The sequence below is a fragment of the Cokeromyces recurvatus genome (assembly GCF_025118155.1).
Source record: "Cokeromyces recurvatus strain NRRL 2243 chromosome Unknown BX663scaffold_3, whole genome shotgun sequence".
Classification (NCBI taxonomy): Eukaryota; Fungi; Mucoromycota; class Mucoromycetes; order Mucorales; family Mucoraceae; genus Cokeromyces; species Cokeromyces recurvatus.
In genome coordinates, this window is record NW_026251389.1 from 1,081,182 (window position 1) to 1,094,451 (window position 13,270).

Below are 13,270 nucleotides of genomic sequence, written 5' to 3' on the forward strand. Positions count from 1 at the left end.
AAAAAAAAAAATACCCAGTTTTATTAACTTATGCAAATGTTAGAGAATCCATGCGTTGTGACTTATTCTTTCGAGCCAAATTGACTAAAGAAATTAATTGCTGAACATGCTGCAAATTTAACTACAAAAATGATAAACGTTAAGTTTTCCAGAAATGAGTAAAATACACAAATGTGTAACTTACATAGCTAGGAATATATGAATTAGCCACAACATTATGTGGTTCAGGTGGGTCATAATCACTATCTTCAATAGAAACATTATCTAGTAATAAGATGTCGCCTGCATCACCACTACTCACACGAGATGCAACTGCTCTCAAAATATCATTACTTATAGGATCCTATCATATAATCAAAGGTATAAATATGAAGAATGTACTTCCTATTATCTTGATATTTACCTCATAATCTGCTACACAATAATTTTGAATTAATTTTTGTACTTGCGTTGGTGCGAGGAACCAACAAACATCATAAATAATCTTAATATCCTCTAATGTAGCCTTCTTAAGTTGTAATAATTTTGTAGCCTGCATTAAATGCTCGAGTTGATTTGTAGCTTCTGCTACATCATGTGCTTTACACCATTCTTCTAAACGAGTAATATTATATTGAATTTGCATAGCTAAACAGAGAATATAAGTCATTTATCTTCACTATATATGTATATATATTTGCAATTGCACTTACCTCGTTTCCATGAATTGAAGTTTCGCCTCATCACTAAATCATTAAAGGTTGTCACACCAATTAATCTTAATAACTCTGTTAATACTTGTTCGATTACATACAGCTCTACATAATACGCCTTCATTGTATGCCAGACTCGATTTAAAAAGTTTAACAAATCATCCATGGAATAGGTTGCTTGATTATTCAATAAAATCTTGCCAAAAAATCGGGTTGAGTCATTAGTCATAAATCCGGGTAATGATTGACTCTCAATTACTGCTGGTATCGCCATCTTATTTAACTTCTTCTTAAGTTCAGAGAGCCAATGATGATAAATATTATCTTCTAAGCATTGGAGCTCGAATTTTATTGTAGACACTAGTTTTTCGAAATCATGCCAGCCAACAGCCCGACGTCCATGAATTGAATTATAATGCATTTCGCGTTCAAGCTCCTGTTCTATCGAATACACTAATGACAATAATTCATGTGTGTTTGATAACCAATAAGCACAGGGTACAATTGTGTCTTCCGCCATGAACGATAAGCAATCCTTTTGTATCGTGTCCATTGCTCTAAATAAAAGGCGTTCTGATTCTATTAAATAACCAGATCGCCACATTTGTGTCACAACCTGGGCAATAATGTGTACAGCAAACACAACTTCTTGCTTGGGAGGCTGCTTCTGAGTGTCTGGTGGCACGATCTTTAAAGACTCTAGTAAACCATCAATAACCTCCTGTTCCAATATATCACTATTATTATTTAAGAGAGTATTAAGAGCTTCTTCTGCATTTGACTGTTCTTGATGGTTGGCAAATGGCATGGTACGATCAGATTTGGGTATCATTTGCTCTGGCTCAGCATATACAACTTTGATAGGCGAAGTAACAGTACTACTATGTCGTCGTACTGCTAAAGAACCAGGTGAACGTCCTCTTCGTGCGTCAGGTGATGGTGAAATACGTCTTTGTGGTGATAGCGCACGATATACTGATCCTTGTCGCTTAGGATGATTATTTTTCAATGACTGTGATAATTGTGCCTTAAGTGCCACGATCTGGTTCTTAAGTTCTGTAACATCCTCATCACCTGTATCTGCAGTAGATCTACTGGTTTGTTGTTTTACAAGCTTGGCTATTTCCTCCTTTTGTTTTGCCAGGTCCAGCTGAAGTCGTTCAATCTCTTGGTCTTGCTTTTTAATACGTTCCAAAGAATGTTGATAGTCAGATTCAAGTCGATCACGTTCATCCTTAATAGTTTCAAGCTCCTCTGTTGATGAAGCATTGCTAAGTGAAAATTCAAGGTCTTTAGCTCGTGCATCTAATTGCTCGTATCGTTGTGACCACGATACCACCTGCTGCTCCAATTGATCAGCACGCACACGCAACTGATCCTTTTCTTCTTTATAGCGTGTTACGCTTTGTGTCAATTCAACTACTTTACTTTCCAATTTATATGAAACTTCCTTGAAATGGTTCGCTGATCGTGCTTCCTGCTTGAGTACGATCAATGCTTGCTTTGCTAGTCGACATCGTATAGCTGTTTGCAATCCTGTAATCACCTTTCGCTTTCTTAAAAACTCAGATCGTACCTTCCAGCCTTTCAATAATGCCTGAATCTTGATTGCTGCAAAATGTTGTCGCAAATGAGCGAATGATTTGCGTGTCAAATGAGCTTTTGCAGTAGCTTGGAATCTTATTATTACATCTCTTTGTTTTAAATATTTCTGGCGCTGTGAATATCGTCTCCAACATGTTTGAATCTTGATAGCAGCCTTGTTTTGTTTTGCCAATTCTAATTTTCGTTTACCATACTTTTGTCTTGCCACCCGTTGCAGTCTTTGAATCAATTCTAACTTTCTTAGGTAGTTTATACGTACAATAAAACGTCGCATATTCTTTTGTAAAAGAATTGTACATTGATCCCATCGTTCTCGACGACATTTTTCAAGATAAGCCAACTGGCCTGCTCTAAAGAAAATCTTTGTTAAACCTACTTGATATTTGTCAGTATCAGGGATATATTTCTCCAAGATAACACGACAGAGCTGGTGAATATCTGGGTTCAGATTTGGATCCCAATATTTAGAGTTGACAAGGGCATAGAAACGGTCAGCAAAATCTTCAAAAGTCCAGCGAGATGGATAACCTGCACAACTAATTCGAATGGTTTCTAATACACCACATGCCCTTAACTGTGAAAGAACCATATTGGGTTCAAAGCCCCAAGCAACCTTAGCTTCGTTTGGTTTGATACACCGAATATAATGTACATTAGTGTTATTGATCGTATCCATCAAGTTAATTAACGAAAGCTATAGATAATAATTAGCTAAAACATATCATAAAGAATTGTTTGAAGTTTACCTTGAAAATAGAGCCCAATGTGGGTTTTTTGGCAATTGCCATGCCCATTTTTTTAACAGGTGCAGGCTGAAAAAAAAATACTTTTATTAGCATAAATAGGTATATATATATATATATATATATTGGTCTATTTACCTTCACTTCTTGACTTGTTGCAGCTTCTGTAGCTGTCTGTAACATTTCAACTAAAAACTTTGATTCTGAATTCTGCAATACAGCTAACATTTCATCAGGTACTGTATCTTTATTTTTATCTAAAAACCCTTCTGCATCATACTCAACATCGTGCGCATAATGACAGATAATAAATGCACTATTTGAAAATCTAGGTTTCTTAAAATACTTTTGGTACTTGCTATTATCGCCAAATGATGCATAAAGCTTATTACAAAATCCTTGGTCAGTGCCCGACGGCATTCTTGACTCCTCATCTAACAATGATAGTACACCTAATTTAGATTCAATTACTTCAATACATCCTTGATTGTCACTAAACTCGATAAATTTCCAATCAATCTTTTCCTTCACATATTCTTCCTGTTCAAGCTTAAAAACATGTTGATTAAATTGCTGCTGGAGCTTTTCATTAGCATAATTGATACAAAATTGCTCAAAGGAATTCTTTTTAAAATGTTCAAAACCGTAAATATCAAGAACGCCAATAAAAGTTTGAATTTGGCTAGCATCATTACAGGAGAGGGAGTCATTGACGACTTTAACAAGCCAATCAAAGAGATTAGCATAGATATACTTAGCAACAGAGTCTCGAACAACAGTGGCTTGTAATGGATTGAGCTTTTTTACGATCTTATCATTACGTGTTACAATTTGTTTTTGAATGAGCCACTTGCGGAAGTCACTACTTTTGATGCCTAAGAGGTGTGTGGCGGTGACTAAAGCAGGCTGTTTTTCATCTAGAGTAACATTATCATTGCGTCCCGTAATTTCAATGTTACCGATATGTAGGAGAGCTGCTAATAATTTAAAAATATGCCATTGAGATTCGACAGCAATACCCACAAGAGAAAGTGATTTCTGAGTAAGCTCAAATTCAACAGCGTCATCAACGCCGGGGATTGTGCCCACACCACTTTGGTTAAGATAATGGAATTTACTCCAATCATTTAATTCTAAATTTTTTCTTTCATTGCTTGGTGCACCTGAACAAAGCTTTATAAAAAGTGAGCAAAAAATCAAAATAACAGCTTCAAGTTTTCTTTTTACCTGATAAAAAATGTGGTAATTTCTTTCCGTTTCAGGCTGGAAAATTAATCTTGATCTTTCTAAAAGATATGTTCTGATTTTGGCGCCCACAATGTTATTTTTACCATCAAATTGAATCTAAATTTTGAATAATAAGTGATTTTCTTTTATTAACACATTTAATATCCTTTACCTCAATGTATTTACCAAATCTCGAACTGTTATTATTTCTTGTTGTTTTAGCATTACCAAATGCTTCCATAATAGGGTTTGTGGCTAAAATAATATGCAAACTTAGGGCTTAGATTTATAGTTTTTTTTCCTTCCATTTTGTTATATTAATTACCCATAATTTGCTCTTCTACTTCTGTCATTCCCTGAGATGTATCTTTCATTTTTCCGGACTCCTTATCATCAGCCGTAGCAAAATATCTCATAATATGTGTTGCACTCACTGTTTTACCCGCACCACTCTCACCTGACACAACCACAGTTTGATTCTTTTTTTCGCGGACCATACAACGATAAGCATCTTCAGCAATAGCAAATAAATGAGGTTCTAGTTCACCACGTCGTCTACCTGAATATTGCTGGATGATATCAGGCTCATAAAGTGGAACATTAGCAAAAGGATTAGCAGCAATTAAGACGATACCAGAATAAGTGTATATGTTACGTTGAAAGTAACGTGTACGAATTGTGTTTAGAACTATAAAATTGTGTTTCATAAGTAAGACTTATTTTTAGATTGTATAAATTTATACCTGAAGGCTCATTTAAATAACTCAAATTAGTTAAATCTTCTGTATTTTCTAGACGAGGTGGATTCCTTAAAGGTGGTAAATTGGCGCCTTTTGTTTTCTCCAATAGAGCAAATGTGCTTTCAAATACATGTTCCTGAAAAAAAAAAAAATAAATAAATAAATAAATAATGATGAAATATAAAGTAATTCATCTTTAATTGCTTTTTACTCTTTCTTCATCTTTATCATCTTGAAATATAATTTTAATGCCATTAGATGTTTCTTGCTTGGAAATCACGGAAGCAGATACCCAAGCCTCATCTTCATCTTCAAACCATGCCTTTGTATCCTTCGTATATACTTCGATGGCTTGCTTTACTCCTGAAGATAATGTATCTGCCATCTATATAATGTTTAAAGGATACTCTTTTTTTTTCCAAATTTAAAGAGTCCTTTTTTTGTTTTATGAAAAAAAGAAAAGAAAATAAAATAAAAAAAAATAAAATAAAATAAAAAAAGGGCAATTAAGCTTTTTTCAATTTCAAGTAGTGTAGTACAATGTTTGCCTTTTTTGGATCAAGTAATATACAATTAAATAAATTTTTTATTACATAATTAAATTTTTGATCTTCATAAGCACATAGTATTTAAATGATACTGGATTATTGCCCAGATTAGCTCAATAAAATAATAGAAAAAAGAAAATAAAATCCCTTTGTATGAGATACAAGGTTAAAAAAGAAAGGGGAAGGAGGGGAGGGAGATAAAGAGGGAGAAGAGGTAAAGGAAAGATATACTAAAGTTATAAAAAAGTGAAGGATGATGCTCTAGCTTCGGTTGCTAAACAACCATTGCAGCAATTTAGAACCAGGATTTTCAATAGAAGGGGAGGGGGGGCTTATCATGAAATATATAACCTAATTCGTGGAGAATCGCACATTTTTCTGGCCAAAAGATAGTTTATGCAGAACCACAATGTGATGGACGAGACGGTTTAACTGGCAACTGGCTCAACAGAAAGAATATTGGATCAGCAACTAAGTCAAGAAGATATAAAGAACGATTCATGTGTAGGCAACGAATTGAGTGAGATTTGGTAAACAATTCGGTAGGATGATAAATGCATGATCGAAGTTCACTGCCTAGTAGCCATTCAAGACGTTTCAAGAGTAGGTATGGAAGATTGCAAGTTAGTTTGTAAGTTAGAGGATGAATCGACTATGAGTTGATACATGTCGAAGGCAATTAAGCTCTTACTGCATAATGTATATTTGAACAATAGTTGACTAGGATCTTGGGGAACATGACCGTGTCGATAAAACGTGGTCTTTTGGTAGCATGCAGGACATTTTACATATCTACGAACTGTGGTGAAGGAACTTTGGAGTTCCTCTGATTGTTCTTCAGAAAGTACGGGTGAGGACCCTTTCTATAAGGGCCTAAAATAGGTAGTATAGAATTTGATGAGAAAGGATTTAAGTATTGTCAATAGTAGATAAGTCTAGTAATGTGTTTAGAACGCTTTCCATATAGTGAAAAGTTTACTATAATAATGGGAAACAGAAAGGAAATTATCGTTACAGTTCTTATTTCATTTTTTCATTCTTTACATCATCTAGTATATATTTGAACACAAGTAGTCTTAAGGGGATTAGTTCTATTCTAGGGAACTCCAAGGGCCTTATTCCATTAAAGCTTTACTGTGTTCTGCTTGTGTAAGATTTATTATAGAAGCGTTTACAATATCTGTCAAAAGGGTAACTAATTTATTGTTTCTGATATTTTTTATTTTTATTTCATGGTCGTGAATGAAGTTATCCATACTCCAGACTGACTGATTCATGCGGTGCTATAAAAATCAGTAACAATTTTTTATTAGAAAAGTTCACATTTATTTGATAAAATTGTTATCTTCAAGTCCTAAAAAAATGAAAATAATCAAAACCTATGCGTCTACTCTGGAAAGAATTAGAAACTATAAGATTAGCTATCATTTTTTATTGTAATATCATATGTACCTTCTTCAGCAGTTGCTGACTTTTTTTTTATTTTATTATAATGCCTCTATGCATATTCTTTTTTTTTTTTTTCTTCCTTTATCAAAAAATTATTACATGATAGAACTGCAAATGCCGTCTTAAAGTTAACAGGAAAAAAAACAGTAATATAAGTTAAAAAAAAAAAAAGTGATATGAGTCAAGTCTATTTCTATTTATCATTGATCTTTTATATGGTTCTTGTCTGTCTAACTACCGTCACATTATTCTTTTATACAGCGACTCAAAAAATGTGAATCTTTTTTTTTTTCTTTTTTTGTGGCAAAATTGATAATGAGTGAAAAAGCTTATTTTACGAATATCGAACCTTTAAAGTCTCATAGTGATTTAAATTATCTTGATTTAGATCAACATGAAAAAATTTGGAAGTCTATTATTGACTCGCACTCTTTTAACCAAACAGTAATAAAGTTATAAATGTATTTTAATCGATGAACGATGAACTAACAAGATCTATATCTATATTGATAAGCTTACTCTGTTTTTGCCTTCACTTAGTAATAATATAGCAGCAGAACATTTCAACATTAGTTTTGGAAATTATTATGAAATAGAAGCTCCTTTACGAATCATTCTTGATCCTGACTTTTTCAAAAGTATATTAAATCAGGTAAAATAAAAGTTAAAATCTGAAATGATATTTTATTGTTAACAGTCTTTTGTAGAACAATATAATTTAATAATGCATAGTCTTGATACAAACTTAAATTCAGATGATGTTGTTGTTTTAACATCTCAAGGTGAATTAATTTTCAGCTTGATCAAAAATACTTTTGAAACCTTTGGTATAGAAGCCTTAACACGCACAAAGGCTGATATTAAACACGATAAGCACAGTAATGTATTCTAAATTAATAAGGGAACAAACATGATTATTAAATTGTGTGTATTAGTTATCAAGATTGACTTGAAAAAAAAATGTTTTCAAGTTGGAAGCAAAGAGTTTAATAGATTAAAATGGTGTTTAGAAAATACTCTGACAAGAAATTTTAATATGGTATTTTGTGCAACAGATGCGTGTAAGTTAATACTATAAAAGATTAGAAAGTGATACTGAAGGATACATAAAGTGACAGGAACGACGGTCGATATTCAATGGCCAACGATGGTATCAAAGATTAGTAAAAAAGAAATGAAGGCTGAATTAGAAACGTTGATGGATATAAATATACCTTCATTTGAACCCATTGCATATCCACTAAATGAAAAAGCAGATGATTGGGATAACTTGGCTATGGAAGCCTTAGAATGGCTCGGTTTAGCTCATTTAAAAGCTAATCGAATTAAAAGGAATGACAAAGTAGATCCTTTTGTTTCTGTATATCAGCCACCAACACCTTCAATTAAAAGTAATAATGGAACATTAGTGAAGTTCAAAGGGTTAATTCCAACAACATGTATTCAGAATATTATGATTATTATTAGGTAATCAAATAACTTATGTCTTATGAAAATGAGCATTTTAATAATATTTAATTGTCTTAGAAAAATGATGAACTTAAACATAACATCTGAATGGGTGTCTTTAAGCTGTTGGGGATATAAAGATTCGCCATTTACATGGAATAATATGGGCCATTATCAATATTTAAATGGAGAAAATGATTATACATTTTTATTATTGCCAAACAAAAAAACAGCTTATACATATCAACTATACGGTTCACATCATGCTACATTATTGAAATAAATCAAATGAATATGTTCCTCTTATTAAATACTTAATTTAAACGTTTTCTCCAAAGTATAAACTTCTTTCGTGATTTAATTAAAGTTGAATAAGAATTTCTAAAAGATTAAGCTTAATAAATATAATGATGACTTCTATCATTTTACCAATTCTTTCACAATAAATATAATTCTATGAATATGATATGCTGTTAATATATTTTGCTTTCATATAGTATCTAAAGGTTGGATCAAGTATGTAAAGACTTATTATAAGAAATAATGCCTTGCTTCTGTAGAATTTGGGGGCAGAGGTAGAATTATGTTACAGTATTTACACATAAAACAAGATGATGTCCTTTAAATTTTTTATTTCCTATCTTGTTTGATAAGTGAAAGTTTACCTGTTAGTACAATAAGAAGACATATATCATTAATTAGCCTTACTCTGTTTATAATACTAGTATAAACTATCTTTTTTTTTTGGGGGGAAAGTGGTTTTAGAATATGAAGATGATATGTTGCAAGTCGTGATTCAAAATTCTTGACTATCATGTTAGTGCATATCGTAGTGGTCTCAATACATGCAGTAATCAAGTACTGGCTATATTCTCGTACAAATCTTTCTATAATGTATTGTAGTTTTAGATATCGTTGGGAGAAACTGTTTCAATTTGCCAAATAATTAGCTGTGATATAGAATACTATAAATGCTGTATAATCAACGTTTTGCTAACTACTTCATTAGAGTGGCATATCATACAGTAATCAACAAAGATTTGAGATCTTATGACAATATGTCGCATATCTTGAATATTTTTGTATTTCAGTCTTAGAATTGTATCAAGTTGTAAGTAACATGGCAGAGTCTAGTCCGTAGTCCGTTTTCTTTGCATGCAACTGTGCTGTATATCATTTATAGACGATAAATCAATCAGTGGCCTTTATTCTTCCTTATTTATATAAATATATTTTGGACACTAATAAAATGATTTTTTCTTTTTTCTTTTCTTTTTTTTTTTTACCTTTTTATCGTTATATAGTTTGATATGAAAGCCTATAAATTTTATTTTACTTTTTTACGAATATGAATATACTAAAAACAAAATCTATAGTTATCATTATCTTCAAGTTTTATATACGTATACATGTATATTTTTTTTTCTTTCTTTCTTGATCCGGGCAAATTTGATATTTCAAATAACATCTCGTGCTTTTTGAGCCTTCAAATTTATTTATTTTTAACAGTCCGCAGCGATTAGAATACAACTATAGTGTTTTTGCCTTTTTAAAAGTTATTATCCAATAGATGAATTTCTTATTCTTTTTTTTTTTTTTTTTTTTTTTTTTGTCGTAAAGCAGTATGAAATCGATCATTTGGACTGCAATTACATTATTAACAGCAATAAGTATTTCTTCAACTTGTGCATCAGATGTACTCTATTTAAATAGTACAAAAGAATTTGAAAATGCAATTCAACAAAATGATCTTGTATTATTAAAATTTTTTGTTCCTTGGTGTCCTCATTCTAAAGCTTTGGAACCTGAATATGAAAAAGCTGCCACTATCCTACGACCAGATAATGTTACCTTATCAGAAATTGATTGCTCTATAAATCAAGATATTTGTACAAGATATAATGTTCAGGGTTATCCTACTTTACAAGTTTTTAGGAAAGGACATCCTAGTGATATTTATCCTTTTGAACGTAATTCAGATAATATAGTTGAATATATGAGAAGGTATTATTTCTATATGTAAATTATGCATATAATAATAATATTTATATGGAGTTTTTTTTTTTTTTTTTGAAATATAGTCACTTGTCAAATGGTTTGATATATCTAAAAACAAAAGAAGAATTAGAATCACTTAAAAAAAATGAGTCACTTGTAGTTATTGCCTATCTCACTGAAAATGATACATCAAATATAGAAAAATGGAAAACCTTTTCTGCAGATCTAATTGATGACTTTGCTTTTGGTATTGTTACTGATAAAGTATTGATAGATGCTGAGGAAATTCAATCTTTTCCTAGTATTGTTCTTTACAAACGATTTGATAACTTGCGTGACGTCTACAGAGGAGAAATTATAGCTGATCAAGTGGAAGACTTTATTAAGCTTAATTCAGTACCTTTATTGTCTTCAATTGATCCTTCCAACTTTATGGATTACGTGGATGCAGGTCGTCCACTTGTTTATATCTTTTCTAATTCAGAAGAAATGCACAATGAAATGCATGACTTATTCTTCCCCTTGGCTAAAAAATATAAAGGCATCTTCAGCTTTGTATATATCGATGCAAGACAATATGCATCACAAGCAGAGTTTTTATCCTTGACAGGTAACAAATGGCCCGCTTTAGCTGTACATAACTTTAAAACAGGCGCTCGATACCCATATGATGAAAGTAAAGATTTAAAAGAGAATGATATTATTCAATTCTTGGAATCTGTTCGAAAAGGTCAAGGAAAGCCAGCACTTAAATCACAAGCATATCCTATTCGTAAGCCTGATGATGTTGTAAAAGTGGTAGTAGGTAATGATTTTGAAGACATTGTAATGGACAAATCAAAGGATGTACTTTTGGAAATTTATGCACCCTGGTGTCGTTATTGTCAAGCCTTAGCCCCTATCTATCAGCAATTAGGTGAAATTATGCAATCTTATAATGCTGAAAAGGAGCATGATATTGTAATTGCAAAGATGGATGGCACACTTAATGATGTACCTCTTTCTGCTGGCTTCAGTATTAAGGCTTATCCAACAATTAAATTTTTTAAGGCAAACACAAACGAAATTATTGATTATGATGGTGAACGTACTTTACACGATCTTGTCAACTTTTTAAACCTTTATTCTACAAAGCAAACTTTAAAGATCGATTTGGAAAGCTTATTATCCCAACCTTCTAACATCGATAAAGAAACTTATAGTAGTGTTATACAGCATGATGAATTTTAATTACTTTTCTTTATTGAATGAAATAAAGAAATGGGTTAAATATAGATACAACAAGAAAAAGAATATGCTCTATTTTTTTTTTTTTTTGTAAAGGTGAAAGCAGATTACATAATATTCTTATAGAATGACAGACTATAACTTATATTGTTAACTGCCGAGTCATTATGTCAAATGTATTAATGCGATTTTCTATTTTTAATGGTAATATAGCCTATATAATTTAATATATAATTTAATAAATAATAATGAAAGAAGAAAAAAAAGCTTTGACATCTTACCATCAAATGCAACATTATCTAAATCAGTACCAACTTCAATTACATAATCCTTTCGAGGAGGGATGTTACATGGTATTTTCCATTGGTGGAATCCTAAGCCTAAGGAAACTTTCTTAGCTATAACATTACAAATCGTCAAATTATCTCGACTTCCATAACTGAGTGCAATTGTAACGTATGGAGGTTGGACCTCACTTTTTAATTCATTTTGCCTACAATAAAGGATAAGCTATAAGATACTTTTTTTTTTAGTCATATATTATCAGGGGAAAAAAAAATACCATTCAATTAATACATTATCACCTGCGCTGAAAACACTTCCTGGTTTAGGATAAGTTATGTATAGTGATTGACATAAAACTAAACTCGTTAAGCAGCAGAAAATTGATAATAGTGTATATAAAAACTTCATTTTAATAAAGGGAAGGTATAAATGTTAAAAAAGAAAAAAGAAAAAGAAAAGAAAAGAAAGAGAAACCAGCAGAAGAATAAATTAGGCAAATTCATTTATAGATATTATTAACAGATCAGGCCTCCTCCTTTGTTGTTTCTTTTTGGAATATTAACCACAAGTGTGTTAATAACTATTATCTTTAAAATTCAGTCTATTTACTAGCAATATTTAATTTTATACCTGCTGTCTTTTTTTAATTATTTTCTTTAAAGAAAAATCATCTTGATGCTCTTCTTCTTTTTTTCACTCCTATACTTTTTTTTTTTTTTTCAATATAAAGAGTAATAAAATAATTCGTTGTTTATTAATTGCCTTTGTCTGTTTCTTTTTTTACTTCAAATATTTAATTATGTTTCATTTAATCTGGGTTTGACATTTTATATTAGAAAAGGCAATAATGGAATATTTGTGAAGTTTGTTGAGCCACATAAGCATTAAAAGAGCAATTAAATTATTAACACTAAGCTAAAAAAAAGCCAACTTACATCTCTTTGTTCTTTTATTTCTATCCATGTTTAATAAAAAGCTCAAATTTTAAAAAAAGTCGGTTTCATGCTATTAAATGCCACATGTTAACATGGTAAATTTAGTATCATGATAATTTTTATGATAAAGCTCTATTATTAATCTTCCCCACTCATAAATGGCTTTTAGCCTTTATATACTTTGCAGAGTTGTACAAAGATAAGCTTTTTTTTTATATAAAGAAAATAATCAGCATTAATATCTGATAAGGAAGTTGTATCTAATACAGAAAAAAATTTTTTTTCAAACATAAATATAAAGGAATCTATAAAATATTTATTATTATAATTATTACGTTGGCAAGAATAAATATGGCTTAGGGAGCTTATTAT

The 13,270-nt window shown here is 31.2% G+C and overlaps 4 protein-coding genes across 4 annotated transcripts; 2 read left to right on the plus strand and 2 right to left on the minus strand.

The window, feature by feature from the left end:
* Positions 1-28: 28 nt before the first annotated feature.
* BX663DRAFT_548837 (P-loop containing nucleoside triphosphate hydrolase protein) lies at positions 29-5,392 on the minus strand (the record flags this gene model as incomplete). Its single annotated transcript, XM_051531105.1, has 11 exons — positions 29-121; positions 185-343; positions 404-627; positions 693-2,991; positions 3,044-3,109; positions 3,179-4,213; positions 4,268-4,384; positions 4,440-4,522; positions 4,593-4,955; positions 5,011-5,143; positions 5,219-5,392. 11 exons carry the CDS (start codon positions 5,390-5,392, stop codon positions 29-31), a joined length of 4,746 nt encoding a protein of 1,581 aa, XP_051386667.1.
* Positions 5,393-7,242: 1,850 nt separating this feature from the next.
* BX663DRAFT_497305 (ribonuclease P) lies at positions 7,243-8,803 on the plus strand. Its single transcript, XM_051525896.1, has 5 exons — positions 7,243-7,656; positions 7,712-7,882; positions 7,940-8,065; positions 8,117-8,471; positions 8,532-8,803. Exons 2-5 carry the CDS (start codon positions 7,729-7,731, stop codon positions 8,734-8,736), a joined length of 840 nt encoding a protein of 279 aa, XP_051386668.1. The 5' UTR covers positions 7,243-7,656; positions 7,712-7,728; the 3' UTR covers positions 8,737-8,803.
* Positions 8,804-10,077: 1,274 nt separating this feature from the next.
* On the plus strand, positions 10,078-11,681 carry BX663DRAFT_427685 (thioredoxin-like protein; the record flags this gene model as incomplete). Its single annotated transcript, XM_051522635.1, has 2 exons — positions 10,078-10,457; positions 10,535-11,681. The coding sequence occupies 2 exons, from the start codon at positions 10,078-10,080 to the stop codon at positions 11,679-11,681; spliced, it is 1,527 nt and encodes a 508-aa protein (XP_051386669.1).
* Positions 11,682-11,857: 176 nt separating this feature from the next.
* On the minus strand, positions 11,858-12,371 carry BX663DRAFT_548840 (uncharacterized protein; the record flags this gene model as incomplete). The annotated part of the gene is made up of 3 exons (XM_051531106.1): positions 11,858-11,892; positions 11,960-12,171; positions 12,241-12,371. The coding sequence occupies 3 exons, from the start codon at positions 12,369-12,371 to the stop codon at positions 11,858-11,860; spliced, it is 378 nt and encodes a 125-aa protein (XP_051386670.1).
* Positions 12,372-13,270: the final 899 nt, after the last annotated feature.

Coding starts and splice junctions, on each gene's coding strand:
- BX663DRAFT_497305 (XM_051525896.1), top strand. CDS start 7,729: ATGCATAGTCTTGATACAAACTTAAATTCAGATGATGTTGTTGTTTTA. Junction 7,883..7,939: donor TATTAAACACGATAAGCACA/GTAATGTATTCT, acceptor TGTGTGTATTAG/TTATCAAGATTGACTTGAAA. Junction 8,472..8,531: donor AATATTATGATTATTATTAG/GTAATCAAATAA, acceptor TAATTGTCTTAG/AAAAATGATGAACTTAAACA.